This window comes from Tursiops truncatus, chromosome 19 (assembly GCF_011762595.2).
Source record: "Tursiops truncatus isolate mTurTru1 chromosome 19, mTurTru1.mat.Y, whole genome shotgun sequence".
Lineage (NCBI taxonomy): Eukaryota > Metazoa > Chordata > Mammalia > Artiodactyla > Delphinidae > Tursiops > Tursiops truncatus.
Genome location: NC_047052.1, coordinates 54,207,815 through 54,223,665, shown reverse-complemented (window position 1 = coordinate 54,223,665; position 15,851 = coordinate 54,207,815). Strand labels below are relative to the sequence as shown.

Sequence of the window (15,851 nt, the reverse complement as noted above, 5' to 3'; positions counted from 1 at the left end):
TCCTGTCAGTAAAAATCTCTGGATGCCTGATCTAGGGGCCCAGGGGCAGGACAGCTCCTTGTTTTAAGTCAGTATGGGCTGGAATCCTCACATAGCCATACATCTTGATGTGGAACTGCTGTAACTGCTTCCATAGCCTTTCTATGATCTCCTTGATGATGAAGCACTTTTTCTAACAGCATTAGAGCACAAAACTATCTATCTATAAATGACGAGAGATTTTAGATGCTATCCCTTCCCAGGCAGTCTCCCAACCAGGTGTTAGAGTGCCCAAAAAGTTGTCTCAAAGAAATGGCACAGAATGTGTCCCCAGTGGTGTTGACGATGAGAGGGAGTTGGTCTAGCTTATCACTGTCCCTTCGTGGCTTGCCAGCTGAAACCGTGGAACTCAGATTTGGGACTTGAACCCACACACCGGGAATTGAACCCAGCCAAAACCCAGACTGGGACTTGAACCCAAGGTCTTTATATATTTATTTTTTTTGCGGTACGCGAGCCTCTCACTGTTGTGGCCTCTCCCGTTGCGGAGCACAGGCTCCGGACGCGCAGGCTCAGCGGCTATGGCTCACGGGCCCAGCCGCTCCGCAGCATGTGGGATCTTCCCAGACCGGGGCATGAACCCGTGTCCCCTGCATCGGCAGGCGGACTCTCAACCACTGCGCCACCAGGGGAGCCCCCAAGGTCTGTAAATTGAGATCACACACCTGGTCTCAGGACTTAATGAAGTTCAGGTTCTTGATGTCTCATCACAGAAAGAATTCAGTGAGAGACAAAGTGATAGGTAAGAAGTGGATTTATTTAGAGAGAAACACACTCCACAGACAGAGTGTGGGCCGTCTCAGAAGGCGAGAGAGGCCCTGAAAAATTTTAATTAATGCTGTAAAATAGTATATTCTTTTAAGTGGGAATGTTGAGTCAAAGACATGCACTTTAAAATGTTGCCAAATTTCAGAAGAAACAAATACGACATCCACACAAGTAATTAAAGTATTTCTGGTATCACATTAAACAAGGAAAAAGAAACAGACACAGTTACTTTATTCAGTTCAGGATATCCAAAATGTTATCATTTAAACGTATCATGTAAAACTCACTAATGAGATATTTGACCTTTTTTACTTCTGAACAGTCTTCAAATCTCAGTGTGTGTTTTACACTTACTTTACCACCTGGCCACACTTGAAGTGCTCAAGGTTGTATGTGGCTGTTGGTTACCAAACTGGAGAATGCTGACCTAGAATCTTTGCCCAAGCTTACCTATTGGTTTAGTGCAGCAGTCAGGTAAACTCTGGTCCATAGCTCAAATCTTTTGACTGTGGCCCTGATTCTGTTTGGTTTAGAGGCTGAGTGGTTTCTATTCTTAAAAGGTTGTAAAAAAAAAAATAATAAAAATAAAGAGGAACATGTGGTCCAGAGCATACGTGGCCTGCAAAACCTAAAATATTTATTGTTTGGCCCTCAACAGAAAAACTCTGGCGAACCCTGGTCTGGTGTAACCGAATACACAGGTTTATTCTATTTATTTGCAATGTCAATGCGTTCAAGTTGCTTTGCTTTTGTGACGTTTCACTTTAGCCACACATACCTAGAAGAGACTGGAAGCATCTCTAGTGACCTTTGACTTCTCTTTGCATAGCTTTTTCCCCCCTTGGTCAATCTAGCTAAAGCTTTGCTCATTTTGTTCATCTTCTCAAAGAACCAACTTCTGGTTCTGCTGATTCTTCGTATCATTAAAAAAATTCTCTATTTCACTTTACTCTAATCCCTATTATTTTCTCCCTTGTGTTGCTTTTGGTTTTGTTTGTTCTTTTTTTTTAGCTTCTTACCATGTAGAGTTAGTTTATTGATTTGAGGTCTGTCTTCTTTTTCAATGTAGGCATTTCCTGCCATAAACTGTCTTCTGAGCGTGCCTTTCACTGCATCCTGTAAGTTGTGGTTTGTTTGGATTTTCACGCCTATATGTATTTTCTAATTTCCCTTATGATTTCTTCTTTCACCCATCTGTTGCTTAAGAGTGTGTGGTTTAATTTCCATATAGTATTCTTGTTTTCCTTCTGTTGATTTCTAGTTTCATTACATTGTGGTCAGGTTTCAATCTGTGCTTTTAATCTTTTCAATTTGTTGAGATTATTTTGTGGCCTAACATAGGGTCTATCCTGGAGAATGTTCTATATGTGTTCTGTTGTTGGTGGAATGGTCTGTATATGTCTGGCGTCCCTCTCCCCAAATATGTTCCATGTTCCCTCATTCCCTCCCTGCCGAGAATCCAAATCCTTAACCTAACCCTAACACTAAGGTATACGTAACCCAAGGACAGAGTAACTTGAATTGAAATGTAACCCCAACCCTGAGATAAACCAAACATAAGGCCTACGTCAACCTGATTCTGAACCCTCTGTCGGCCTTCATAAGGCACTCCTCTGGGCTCTAACCACACTGGCATCCCCTGTGCCACAGTTCTCCCACTGGCTGTAGCACCCACCCTAGATCTCCCAGGCCACATTCATGGATAGCATTCAAGTTCTCCAGCTCTCAGAGGCTCCCCTCCTGGACTCTCTCCTTTTCTCCAGCCTCCCAGGACCTGTCTGAGATCAAGCCCCTCCCTCCTAATGCACCAGGCCCTCCCATGGCCATCAGCCCCACCCCTAGCTTTTCAAACTCACTCCCATGGGCTCTAGTCCTCTCCCACCCATACTCTTAGATTCCCCACCATGGGTTCAAGTCCCTTCTCCAAGACAACCCACTTTCTTCACTCTAGGACTGACCCTCTTAAGACAGCTCAGGTCCCTCCAGAGTCTGCTCCCTGAGCTCTCTCAAGGACTTGATCCTGGGCCCTGGCCCCTTCCCCAGGGCAAATCCACCTGCCTCCCTTGAGTATCACCTTCCCATCCCTGTTGCGGAACTCCAGGATTTGGAGAGGTCCAGTGCTGATTCTGTTCCTTCTTTTTTATAAATTTATTTATTATTTATTTATTTTTGGCTGCATTGGGTCTTCGTTGCTGCGCGCAGGCTTTCTCTAGTTGCGATGAGCGGGGGCTACTCTTGATTGTGATGCGTGGGCTTCTTATTGCGGTGGTTTCTCTTGTTGCAGAACATGGGCTCTAGGCACATAGACTTCAGTAGTTGTGGCACGCGGGCTTCAGTAGTTGTCACTCACAGGCTTAGTTGCTCCGCTGCATGTGGGATCTTCCCGGACCAGGGCTCGAACCCATGTCCCCTGCATTGGCAGGAGGATTCTTAACCACTGTGCCACCAGGGAAGCCGCTGTTCCTTCTTGAACAGGCCATGTTTGAACAAAGACACTGGCTTATAAGCCATTTTAACGTCAGCCATTCTGGTGCGTGTCTAGTGACATCACGTGATTATCTTACTTTGCATATCCTTGAGTGATGACATTCAACACATCTGCACTTACTTATTTGCCATTTGGTGATCTTAAGTGCTTATGTAAGTCTCCCTCCACCTTTTAATTGATTTGTTGTTTTATTATTGACTTGAAGGATTCTTTTTATCCTTTCTTTGTGAATCCTTTGTCAGGTTTATGTAAATATCTTCTCCCAGTCTTCTTGCTTTTTCACCACCTTCATGGTGTCATTTGATGATCAGAACTTTGTACTTTTGATGAAGTCGAACATAATAACTTTTTATTTTTTGTTTAATGTCTTCTGTACACTAAGAAATGCTGCCTACCCCAATGCTGTGACAATAATCTCCTAAATTTTCTATTTTTTTTTTTTTTTGGCCATGCCGCACGGCTTGTGGGATCTCAGTTCCCCAACCAGCGGTCAAACCTATGCCCCCCTGCAGTGGAAGTGCGGAGTCTTAACCACTGGACCACCAGGGAATTCCCCATATTTTCTTCTAGAAGCTTGATAGTCTTTTCTCAGCTCACTGCACCCGCAAGGGGTCTTCTTGTAAAAATTCACTAATAGCAATGTTAATGGTAACGAGAACAACAAAAACAGCTAATATTTATTGAGCTTACACAACATTTCAGATACACGTTCAAGGAGCTTACATGTACCAAACTCATTTAATCACCACAACAGCAGTATTAGGTAGGTGGGATTATCGCCATTTCACAGATAATGCACAGAGAGTAATAGCTAATTTTCTCAGTGCCTCACAGGGAGTAAAGAGGTGGGATGGTGATGGAAACAGGTAGCGGTATGTACGAGAAAAGCTCTCCCACATATGCTCCATTAGCAGAGTTTTACCTTAGAACAAATCTGAAATACGACAGAGATGAAATGGTATTGGAAGGTTTCTATGCATTCAGGAAACTAACCTATCCAGTAGAAAATAGTCTACAACTGAGTATGTTGTGATCGATAAGAAAAAGTGATTTCTCCAATACTCCAAATTCACCTCTCATATGACTTCTGATATTCTATAAGCAGAAGAGGGACCAGTGAAGGCTTTCTTGCGTTAAGTCTTATCATGGATTTTCCTCTTGTCGTGGAAGAAATGAATGTTGAATAGAGGCCTCTGTATGCTCTTTGTACCCAAAAGGTTTCTCAACAGCATGAATTCTCTGATGTTCTGGAGGATGGTCTACACGTTTACATGCCTTTCCACATTCCTTACACTCAGAGGGTTTCTCACCAGTATGAATTTTCTGATGCTGTGTAAGTTGATGGCCGTGACTGAAGGCCTTCCCACATTCTTTACACTCGTAGGGTTTCTCCCCTGTATGAATTCGCTCATGTTTGACAAGGCTTGACCCATAAATAAAGGCCTTTCCACATTCCTTACATTTGTAAGGCGTTTCACCAGTGTGGATTCTCTCATGCTGAGTAAGGTGATAGCCACAGTTAAAGGCCTTCCCACATTCTGTACATTTATATGGCTTCTCACCCGTATGAATTCTCTCGTGTTTCACGAGACTCGAACCCCAGCGGAAGGCCTTCCCACATTCCTTACACTCATGAGGTTTCTCACCAGTGTGAATTTTCTGATGCTGAGTGAGATAATTGACGCGAGTAAAGGCCTTCCCACATTCTTGGCACTCATAGGGCTTCTCCCCGGTGTGAATTCTCTTATGTTGAACGAGGCTGGAACCACAAATGAAGGCTTTCCCACAGTCCTTACATTCGTAGGGTTTTTCACCACTGTGGATTCTCTTATGCTGAATTAGTTTATACACGCGGCTAAAGGTCTTCCCACAGTCTTTGCATTCATAGTCTTTCTCACCGGTGTGAAATCTCTGATGCTGAGTGAGCTCATCACCGCGTCTGAAGGCCTTCCCACAGTCTTTACATTCATAGGGCTTCTCACCCGTATGAATTCTCTTATGAATAACGAGGCTTGAACCCCACCGAAACGCCTTCCCGCAGTCCTTACATTCATAAGGTTTCTCACCAGTGTGAATTTTTTGATGTTGAGTAAGTTGATTACCCCAACGGAAGGCCTTTTTACATTCTTTACATTCGTAGGGTTTCTCACCAGTGTGAATTTTCTGATGTTGAGTAAGTTGATAGCCTCGGCTAAAGGCCTTCCCACATTCCTTACATTCATAGGAATTTTCCCTGTTATGAAGTCTCTGATGTGGTCGGACAGAGGTATTTTCTCTGCAAGTGGGCGTTTTCCCACAGTTGATTTGATTGATATATCCCTCTTGTGGGGCCTGTGGTCCTTCAAACTCACCTTCACACATCCAGTCAAGGCCAAGGGATTTACTTTTTCTATTTGAGTTCTGTTTGGAAAAATTTATCTCATAAGTGCCCTTCTGTGTAGGTAGACTCTTGGTCTCATATGGTGATTCCAAATCTGAAAAAAACAAAACGAACAAAAACCCCCAAAAACCCCAACATATTTTGTTTCTTTTTAAGAAAACAAAAACAAACCTAATCATAAACTAAAACCTTCTCTAACAGAAATAAAACTCCTCCAGTGGGAAAAATATGAATCACCTAGGGCTCTTATTAAGATCTAGATTCCACGTCTAGCATCACAATACTTAATGAGGAAACACTGGAGACATCCCTGCTAAAATCAAAAAAGGCACTTACTATCAGCGCTACTGTTTCCTACCAGCTGAAACAATTAAGCAAAAAAAAAAATTAGAGGGACAAATCTCAAAAATGAAGATGAAAAAGTACAATTTATAGATGTGATGACAAACCTGGAAAACCAAGAAAATCAAATCTAGAACTATTGTAGGAAAATAAAAAGATACAGTTGGATAGTTGTGTATACACACAAAAACACAAGTAATATCATTAAAAGTAATTCTGGATACAAAGATCCAACATTCAAAAGATGTGTGTAGAATTAAATTTAATAATAAAAATTATGAAACAGGAGGAAATGTTTAGAAAAATCTGAGCATTAATAAGGATGCTAGGGGCTTCCCTGGTGGCGCAGTGGTTGAGAGTCCGCCTGCCGATGCAGGGGACACGGGTTCGTGCCCCAGTCCGGGAAGATCCCACATGCCGCGGAGCGGCTGGGCCTGTGAGCCATGGCTGCTGAGTCTGCGCGTCCGGAGCCTGCGCTCCGCAACAGGAGAGGCCACAGCAGTGAGAGGCCCGCGTACCGCCAAAAAAAAAAAAGGATGCTAACTCAAGGGACTGTAAAACATGTTTAAATTCATGAGTTCGTTCAGATACTAAAACATGTTAAATGGCCAACTTTGGAGCATGCTAGGAAACCAGCCCTTTGTTATTAAAAACTGATAGTTTTTTTTCTTTAAAGAACAAAGTTTTCATCTTTCTTATCCAATATGAGCAGTTCCACTACACAACCAATTAGCAGGTGGGTCAGTTTCTCTTCAAAGAATTATTTATAGTGAATAAATGAAGAGGCAATGATAGAATACCACCATTTTGAACCCCCAATGAAATACTGAATCTAGGTACTGAGTGTCAGTGACTGCTAACACAGCATCAAAAGAGACATAAGCAGATATTGCTTCGTGATGGAAGAACAGAGAACCCAGGAAGCAGTATCACCAAAAAACAGATACAAAGGAAAAAAGCACATGAAGCTAGGATAACAACCAACTTTCAGAAACTGAATGGCACAGGGTCCTGTTTTCTACGCCCTTGCTACTCAGTAGGGGTGAAACATGAGAAGGAAAACAAATTGAGACGGGAATGGGGTGAAGATAAAGTTCAAGGTGGTGACTTCTTCCTCAGAGGCCTTGGGCCTGAGACCTTTGTAGGGAGCTCTGCAAACACCTCAGGGGTGCAGCTGCCCCCTGCCCAGCTGGGCCGCTTGTGGTAATGATGGCTTTCCCGAGCCGGGCTGGCTGTCGCTCTCCTCTGCACCACTTTAGTGTCTTTTCTCCTCAACTATCGAAGCTCTCTCCCTTGCTTCCATAAGACAATTGTGTCTGGTTTAGAAATGAGATGTCTTGCTTTCAAAAACAGAAATGCCACATGATGTGAACTTAGGAGAAAACTGTTGGCTCAAGGTTTTTTGATTGCACTTTAGTGAAATTTGTGTAACAACCTAAAACTGACTTCAGGAAAAGAGAAAGGCCTGGAGGACAAACAGGAAACCAGATGGGTAGGGAAAAGGGCTATTTTATTCTATTCTATTTTACATTTACTTCATTTTTTAAAACAGTTAAAAAATTTATTTATTTTTATGTTTATTTTTTGGTCTTGTGTCGAGGCTTGCAGGATCTTAGGTCCCCGACCAGGAATTGAACCCAGGCCCACAGCAGTGACAGTGCCGAGTCCTAACCACTGGACCGCCAGGGAATTCCCGAAAAGGTCTTTATTTAAACTTCTGGAGGCAAGCAGAACCGGGCAGTTGAGAGTACGGATTCTGGGGCCAGAATTCTTAGGTTCCAGGTTTGCTTCTGCTTCCTTGATTAAGTCACTTTGTGCCCTAGTATACTCATCTACGAATTAGACGTAATAATTTCCTAGCTCATGAACTTGTGAGAACGGAATGAAACGTATTTGTACATATACATACACACCAGGCTCAGAATGTTTTCTGGTGCAGAGCAAGCACATATTAATATGTGCTTATAAATGGCTATAATAATAATAAATATTTATTAATAAATATTAATAAATAATAAATATTTATTAGCCATTAATATTATGGCTGTTATTTTGCTAATAGAAAAACAAGAAATTTCCTTACATATTTATCATCCAATATTTAACTCAGAATTCATAGATTATAACTTTCGACCTCACTTCGGGTACAATGTGTAGGGAATGCAATATGCTCAGTGTGGTTTTACAGATTCTGTTCATTCATCCCACCTCTACCTCAAACATAGAGTCTGGTTTGCCAGAGAAAATCAAGTCACTGTGTAGAGCCATTTCCCCTAAAGGTGGGTCCCCAAAGTACCATCGACAGCAATTTGGGTGTAAACATAGGCTCACAGCATGAAGCCTGGTTTCTTTGAAGATGGTCATGAAATAAAATAAATACGTTTATTCTAATAAATTAAATAACTCTAATCAGTCCTTTGGCCAGTAAGGAAGAGAGGTAATTACAGGAGGGGCCAGACAGAGATGGGAAGATCACTGATGGATGAGGAGGTGAAGGTGCATGCGTTAACGCCCATTTCCAACTGCACAAAGCTCAAAACATCCCTTGGGTGCAGGAAGAAAGAAATTCAACTAGTATCTTGAAAGGTGGTCCTGAAAGGAGAGAGCTGACTGTGCAGGGAGCAGAGTCCAGATTATCTGAGGCAGGCAACTTACCCAGCGAGACCAAGTTACTGTAGTTCTCCAACATCACGTCCCAGTACAGGTCTCTCTGCGTAGAGTCCAGACATGCCCACTCCTCCTGAGAGAAGTCTATGGCTACATCGGAGAATGTCACCAAACCCTGGAAACGCAAACCCACACGTCTCTGATGAAACGAAAGCACAGAGTTTCCAGATGGAGGAGGGGGGAGGAAGGGCTCCGCTCTGTGCAGGGGTGGATACAGCGAGTAGATTAAAAGCCTGTGATATGGGGAGGGGTCAGTGAGGACACGACAGTGGCTGAAGCCCCTCCTGCTGCAGGGGAAACCACCTACACCCTGGGGAATTCTTTTTTTTTTAAAAATTTTTATATATTTTATTATATTATTATTATTATTTTTTGCAGTACACCTGCCTCTCACTGTTGTGGCCTCTCCCGTTGCGGAGTACAGGCTCCGGACGCACAGGCTCAGCGGCCATGGCTCACGGGCCCAGCTGCTCCACAGCACGTGGGATCTTCCTGGACCGGGGCATGAACCCGTGTCCCCTGCATCGGCAGGCGGACTCTCAACCACTGCGCCACCAGGGAAGCCCTTTATTTTATTCTTGGCTGTGTTGGGTCTTTGTTGCTGTGCGCAGGCTCTCCTCTGGTTGCGGCGAGCGGGGGCTACTCTTCGTTGCGGTGCGCGGGCTTCTCATTGCAGTGGCTTCTCGTTGCAGAGCACGGGCTCAGTAGTTGTGGCGCACGGGCTTCGTTGCTCCACAGCATGTGGGATCTTCCCGGACCAGGGCTCGAACCCGTGTCCCCTGCCTTGGCAGGCGGATTCTTAACCACTGCGCCACCAGGGAAGCCCCTGGGGAATTCTTAATCATGCCAACCTGTCAGGAAATGGACAAGCCAATTCCAGTTTTCCTCTGTTGCATAAGCACAGAGCCTGCTAACGGGCCTGTCTCACGAATTTTCAGCAAGCATGGATTCTTACAGCATCCTTTTCTCCTTAAGGAGAAAGAAAAAAAATGTCTGGGGTTTACTTCCCAAATGTAATATAAGATCTTTTATCTTAGAAAATCGGGTTTGCATGTTTGAATGTTTTCAAGTCTCAGGTTCATCATTTTGCCAGGTTATCTTTTAAGCAGTCCACCTTTGTAATGACAAAAGCATTTTTTTATTCCATCATAGAGAAGGATTAGATTTAATTATGATAGTTACACACTTAGGTTGAGCAAAATGTCTAAAGTTTCCCCAATTCCAGGAGTATATGATCATTACTCTTGTATGAAATGACCTTCTTACCTGTTACCATCCGCTAGCCTTGCCTTTTCTTTGTTCCTGATTTAGAGGAAACTGGTATCAAATGATTCAGGAGCATACAGACAGGTCTGTGCAAAACAAAATTTATCTCCCGGGTCCCCTGGCAGGAACATGATCTCTGAGTCCACAGCTCTACGCAATTCTAAAAGCTTCGTAAAGTGTGAGCTTTCACTACACACTAAGACTGAGACCAAACAATATGAATGTTCCCTCTTATCTGCCTGGGAAAAAGATCAGTGGAGATGAGTGAGGAATTCTAGTTTTCTCGTGTGGTCAAATGGGACCAATGTCTCCAACTCATCAAATCGTAGACTGGACTCAACTATTTCTCCAAAGGTAGTTTCTGCTTCCACTGTTCCAATTACTCTTGACAAAAAAGTGAGTACATAAGAGACACTGAGTAACTAGCTCAAGGGTTAAGTGAGCATTAGTCACAGAGGCGGGCAATAGGCTATGTGGCGTTATTATTCACTGGAACAGGGAGAGCTGGGAAGTAGGTACTTGGATGGGACTCACTTGGGCAGGAGCCTTCATGATATTTCAAAGAAGTATCCACAGGACCTAAATATCACAATTCAAGAAGGAAAGAGAAAAACATACTTACGTGGGCCATGGTTTTAGAATTCAAGACCTGATCGGTCCTCTTGGGGTCTCCTTTACTGAAGACACAAAAATCCAGAGAAGCCAGATCTAGACAAGGAAAAAGAGGCATTAAAATAAGTGCACCTTGGTCCCCAAATGACTTAATACAACCTTTTCACTCCTCCATCTTTTCTTCCAAAGAATGCTCATCTTCTTCCCCCACAAGGCCCCCCACATAAACACAGCACATCTGAAGATTAAAAGGATTCTGGAAAAAAACAAAACAAGTTTTCCCTGAAACCCCAGGAAAGCCAGCTGCACAGACAGGACAGAGGAACTTTTATTTTTTGTCTTGAAGTCAGATCCAGAAATTTCAGTGGGAGGATTCCTGGCCGGCTCCCTGATGGGGGAATATGGATTAAGAATTTGGCTTTGGGGCTTCCCTGGTGGCGCAGTGGTTGAGAGTCCGCCTGCTGATGCAGGGGACGCGGGTTTGTGCCCCGGTCCGGGAAGATCCCACATGCCACAGAGTGGCTGGGCCCGTGAGCCATGGCCGCTGAGCCTGCGCGTCCGGAGCCTGTGCTCCGCAACGGGAGAGGCCACAACAGTGAGAGGCCCGTGTACCGCAAAAAAAAAAAAAAAAAAAAAAAAAAAAGAAATATACCTTAAGATAGTCCCAAATTTTTTAAAAAAATTAACAAAGAAAAGGACTACAGTTATGAGGGGGCAGGTATGTTGCAGCCATTAAGTGAACTTTGAATAGACAGGTCTGTGGTAGGCAAAAGAACAGTCTCCCAAAGATGTCCACGTCCTAATCCTGGAACCTGTGAATATGTTACATTACACAGCAAAAGGGAGTTAGGTTGCAAAGGGACTTAAAGTCCTGAATCATCTGACCTTAAAATAGGGAGATTATCCTGAATTATGCCAGGTGGGCCCCGTGTAATCACGAGGGTCTTCAAAAGTGAGTAAGGGGGATGAAAGAGGAGAGAAAGATGTGAGGACAGAAGCAGAGTCAGAGTGACAAGGGTCTAGTACTTGGGGTTTTGAAATATGCAGTCGTCACTCAGGGGGACACAGTCTTTGAAAAAAAGGAATAACTTTACAGTGGAGGAAACTGACAAACACTACCTAAGCCAGATGATCAAGTTCAACCTCACCAATCACAAATCTTGTTGATAGTATGTCTTCTTGCTATGATGTGATGAAAGTGGTAATTTACTGCTGTGATCTTCCACCCCCAAACCCATAAACCCAGTCTAATCATGAGGAAAACATCGCATTCCAGTAGAGGGTCATCCTACAAAATACCTGACCAGTACCACTTAAAAATGTCACAGTCGTCAGAAACAATGGAAGTCAGAAATGGGCACAGCCAAGAGGACCTTAACGAAACATGACAACGAAATGTAATGTGGTATCCTGGACGGGATCCTGGAACAGATGAAAACCATTATGTAAAAAGTAAGGAAATCTGAATAAAGCAAAGACATCAGTTAATGATAATGGTTCAGAACTGAGTTGTTAATAATAGAAGAAACTGGGTGCAGGGTACCTGGGAATTCTCTGTATTATCTTTGCAATTCTTCTTTAAATCTAAGACCATTCTAAAAAATAAAATCTATGAAAGAAGAACAATATGCAACCACACGTAGCCCACAAAGCATGAAATATTTAATATGTGATCCTTTAGAGAAAAAGTTTGCCAAACCCTGCTCTGGATCCAAAACTTGTAATCAGCATCAAACCATACTGCTTCTCACAGGTCATACAAAGATATAACCGAAACATATGGACACTGTCAGACCTCAAATAAGACCTGGCTAATACAACAAATTTCTATTTATTGATTACTGGAAAAAAAAAATCCTTGCCTTTGATGACAGACCTTTGCTCAAACCCCACCCTTAAAAGCCTCGCAGGGGGCTTCCCTGGTGGCGCAGTGGTTGGGAGTCCGCCTGCCGATGCAGGGGACGCGGGTTCGTGCCCCGGTCCGGGAGGATCCCGCGTGCCGCGGAGTGGCTGCTGGGCCTGCGCATCCGGAGCCTGTGCTCCGCAACGGGAGAGGCCACAACAGTGAGAGGCCCGCGTACCGCAAAAAAAAGAAAAAAGAAAAAAAAAAAAGCCTCACAAAGCTGGTAACTTTGTCATTAACTGACTACAACAACCAAACCTTCTCTTTTCTTACTGTGCTCTGAAAGTCAGCCCTGTGGAAAAGACCAAGATATGTAGCCTTTGATTCCACCTAAAAATTTAATATCCTCCTTAGCAAATCACACACTAAAAGTGCTAACAGTAACCTCCCAGCAGTATTCCTCGATCCTAGCGGAGTCTTGGAAGACCACACAGGAGGATGTGGACAATTTGCTTATTGAGTATGTGAGTACCATTGAGACGGTTGGTCAATGGGGAATACACATTCACGACTCTTGTCACACCTCTTGGGAAGAAATTACTGGGTCAAGTCACTATTAAAAAGGACATTTCGGGGCAAGGAAAGCAAATATTCTTAAGTGCTATAAACACAAATCATTTACTGAACAAGAAGGTAACTCATCTGAACCTTGATTTCAAGATCTGTGGTGATGATGATTCTTTCTCCTTGGGATGCTTTTTCTGGAGGACAGCTGGCCTGGAGGAAAGAGAGGTCAGAATGAGACATTAGGACTTTTCTGGAGCCCAGACTACATCCGAAAATGCCCTGAGGCCACACCTGCTCCCATGTCTTATCTAAAACCGATCAGAAATAAGAGGGCACCCACATCTGAGTATTTCAGAGATTCGTGGAAACTAGACTCTAGGAATTGGGGTACCCCCACCTCCTAGGTCAGGGACCTCTCCTTTCCAAAAAAGAATCTTATTCCGGAGGCCCTTCCATTCCGTCATTCAGGCAGCCTGAATTTTAGATGGAGAGCACCTCTAGCTCCAAAGCTGCCATCTCATAACCATGTCTGTGCCATTCTTGTCATTTTCACTACAGCATTCAGGCTCTGACTTTCCCTTGGGGCCACTGTGCCCAAACAAGTACACGCATGGTTGGAACGTGAAGGGAGAGGAAGCAGCAGAGACATCAGAGCTACACACTCAATCCGGGGCCACACACCCAAGAACAGTCCTGCACCTGTCACAGCTGAACAATCACATACACCTAGGCTCTGTCACACTGGCTGACGCCCACGCCAGAGACATGGTACACGGCTGCGCCAACCCCACAGAAATGCAACGGCACATCTCATAGCCTGGGGGACACATCTGGGCCCCGCCACCCCCGCAGAGCCCACACGCATGTAACTTACACAGAGCACAGTGGAGGAGTCACAGCCCGGCCGCGTCACCGCTACAGATGCTCACACGCACAGGACGCACACAAACCGGGAGGGGCCGCGTCTCGTCCCCCCGCTACACACACTCACGCGCAAGTGCGTCACAAACACAGGGACCGGGCCTGTCTCCCTCACCGACGCCCACGCGCACATCTCAGTCTGCAGACATGGCCGAGCCCCTGATCACACACACAGACATACACACACGCACACGCTCGCACTTCCTCCGCAGCGCTCCCGAAGCCAGAGGCCGAGGCTCCGTTTCGGGCCTCTTCTCCTTCTCCCTCATCGCCATCGCTCGCCGTATTCCGCTCTGTTTTCCTCATGGGATGCTAATTACTCACCGCTTGGGGCCCAACAACCGACGGCGTCGGGAGGGAGCGCCGGCGTTGAGCTTACCTCCGGACAGGGTCACCGGCAAACCAAAGCTTCAATAAAAATCCTTCTGGCAGAAAGCGCATCTCCCAGCATGCAACTCCCCGAGCTGCTAATGGGGCTGTGCCCCAGAGCCCTCTGGGAAACGTAGTCCATAAACCCGGGAATTCGCGGAGCTGAAAACGCACGGCCTCTCTTTCCCAGCATGCAACTCCACAACGGCACTAATAGAGCTGTGCCTCAGAGACTTCTGGGAAATGTAGTTCGCACCTTGGGTAATACACAGGCCTTCGGAAGGCTTCTCGCCCTGCCTCTAGAGGAGCTGTGACTTGGGAGGGAGCGTATTTCAGAGTCGCAGAATTTGTAAATGCTGGGAGACCTACCAGCCGTTCAGATTTCTTTTCTTTTTAAAATTATTATTATTATTATTTTAACGGGAGAAAAGCATGCAAATTTTATTAAATTTCTGCATGTACATGAGAGCTTTCAGAAGAGAATGAAGCCCTGAAGAAGTAACCAGAGCAGGAAGCTTTTATACCTTTTAGACAAAGAAAGGATAAATTTGTGAAGTACTGACAGTGCAATGGGCTAGTGATAGTCCAATTAGGGCCCGGTAATCCTTATCTTCATTTAATGAGGTTTGTTTGCAGATTCCTCTGGTGCCATCTGTGGACTGGTAAGAGTCTATCTCCATTAAAAGAAGAATTTAGTTCCTGCCTTTGGACAGAGAAGGGAGATCTTTCTGTATGTTTACCGCTTCTTTTTTTTTTTTTTTTTTAACATCTTTATTGGGGTATAATTGCTTTACAATGGTGTGTTAGTTTCTGCTTTATAACAAAGTGAATCAGTTATACATATACATATGTTCCCATATCTCTTCCCTCTTGCGTCTCCCTCCCTCCCACCCTCCCTATCCCACCCCTCCAGGCTGTCACAAAGCACCGAGCCAATATCCCTGTGCCATGCGGCTGCTTCCCACTAGCTATCTACCTTACTACGTTTATTAGTGTGTATATGTCCATGACTCTCTCTCGCCCCGTCACCGCTCACTACCGCTTCTTAATTGCCTTCAGCTCAAAATAATTTTTATGTCAAAGAGGCATATTTTAGGCTGACATACCTGGTTTCCATCAATTATGATACAGGCATTGCTTGCAATAAGGAAGGCCAAGAAATCTTTCAGTAAGTGTTCTCTTTTTGTATATCATGCTGTTTTATACTGTTTATGTATTAGTTTAATTTAGGTCTATTTGCTGTGAGTCAGTAATAGTCATATTTACTTTCTAAGGTGCCTACGAATTTTGTGCTAAGATCTCATCCCATCTTACTAACACCTCTACTATGAAAGAGCTCAGTTTCTATGCTGGGGATTTGCCTGCCTCCCATAAATTGTTTTTGTTGTTTTTCAAACAGGTTTTATTGATCTTCTAATGGGACCAAGTGAAACACAGAGGCATTTAACATAAACCAATACTCTCAATTGTTTATGCATTTTTGTGTAGGGATGGCATTTCCCTAGAGTATTCTAATCTTTTCTTTATTTTTTATTCTAGTTGATTTACATATTATATTAATTTCAGATGTACAACATAGTGATATAATA

The 15,851-nt window shown here is 44.1% G+C and overlaps 1 protein-coding gene across 1 annotated transcript; it reads right to left on the bottom strand.

Annotated features, from left to right (window-relative positions):
- Nucleotides 1-3,960: 3,960 nt before the first annotated feature.
- ZNF331 (zinc finger protein 331) lies at nucleotides 3,961-14,372 on the bottom strand. Its single transcript, XM_004328898.4, is given in 6 exon segments — nucleotides 3,961-4,505; nucleotides 4,508-5,769; nucleotides 8,673-8,799; nucleotides 10,573-10,658; nucleotides 13,114-13,182; nucleotides 14,218-14,372. Coding segments are annotated over 4 exon segments (1,539 nt in total). The 5' UTR covers nucleotides 10,582-10,658; nucleotides 13,114-13,182; nucleotides 14,218-14,372; the 3' UTR covers nucleotides 3,961-4,364.
- Nucleotides 14,373-15,851: the final 1,479 nt, after the last annotated feature.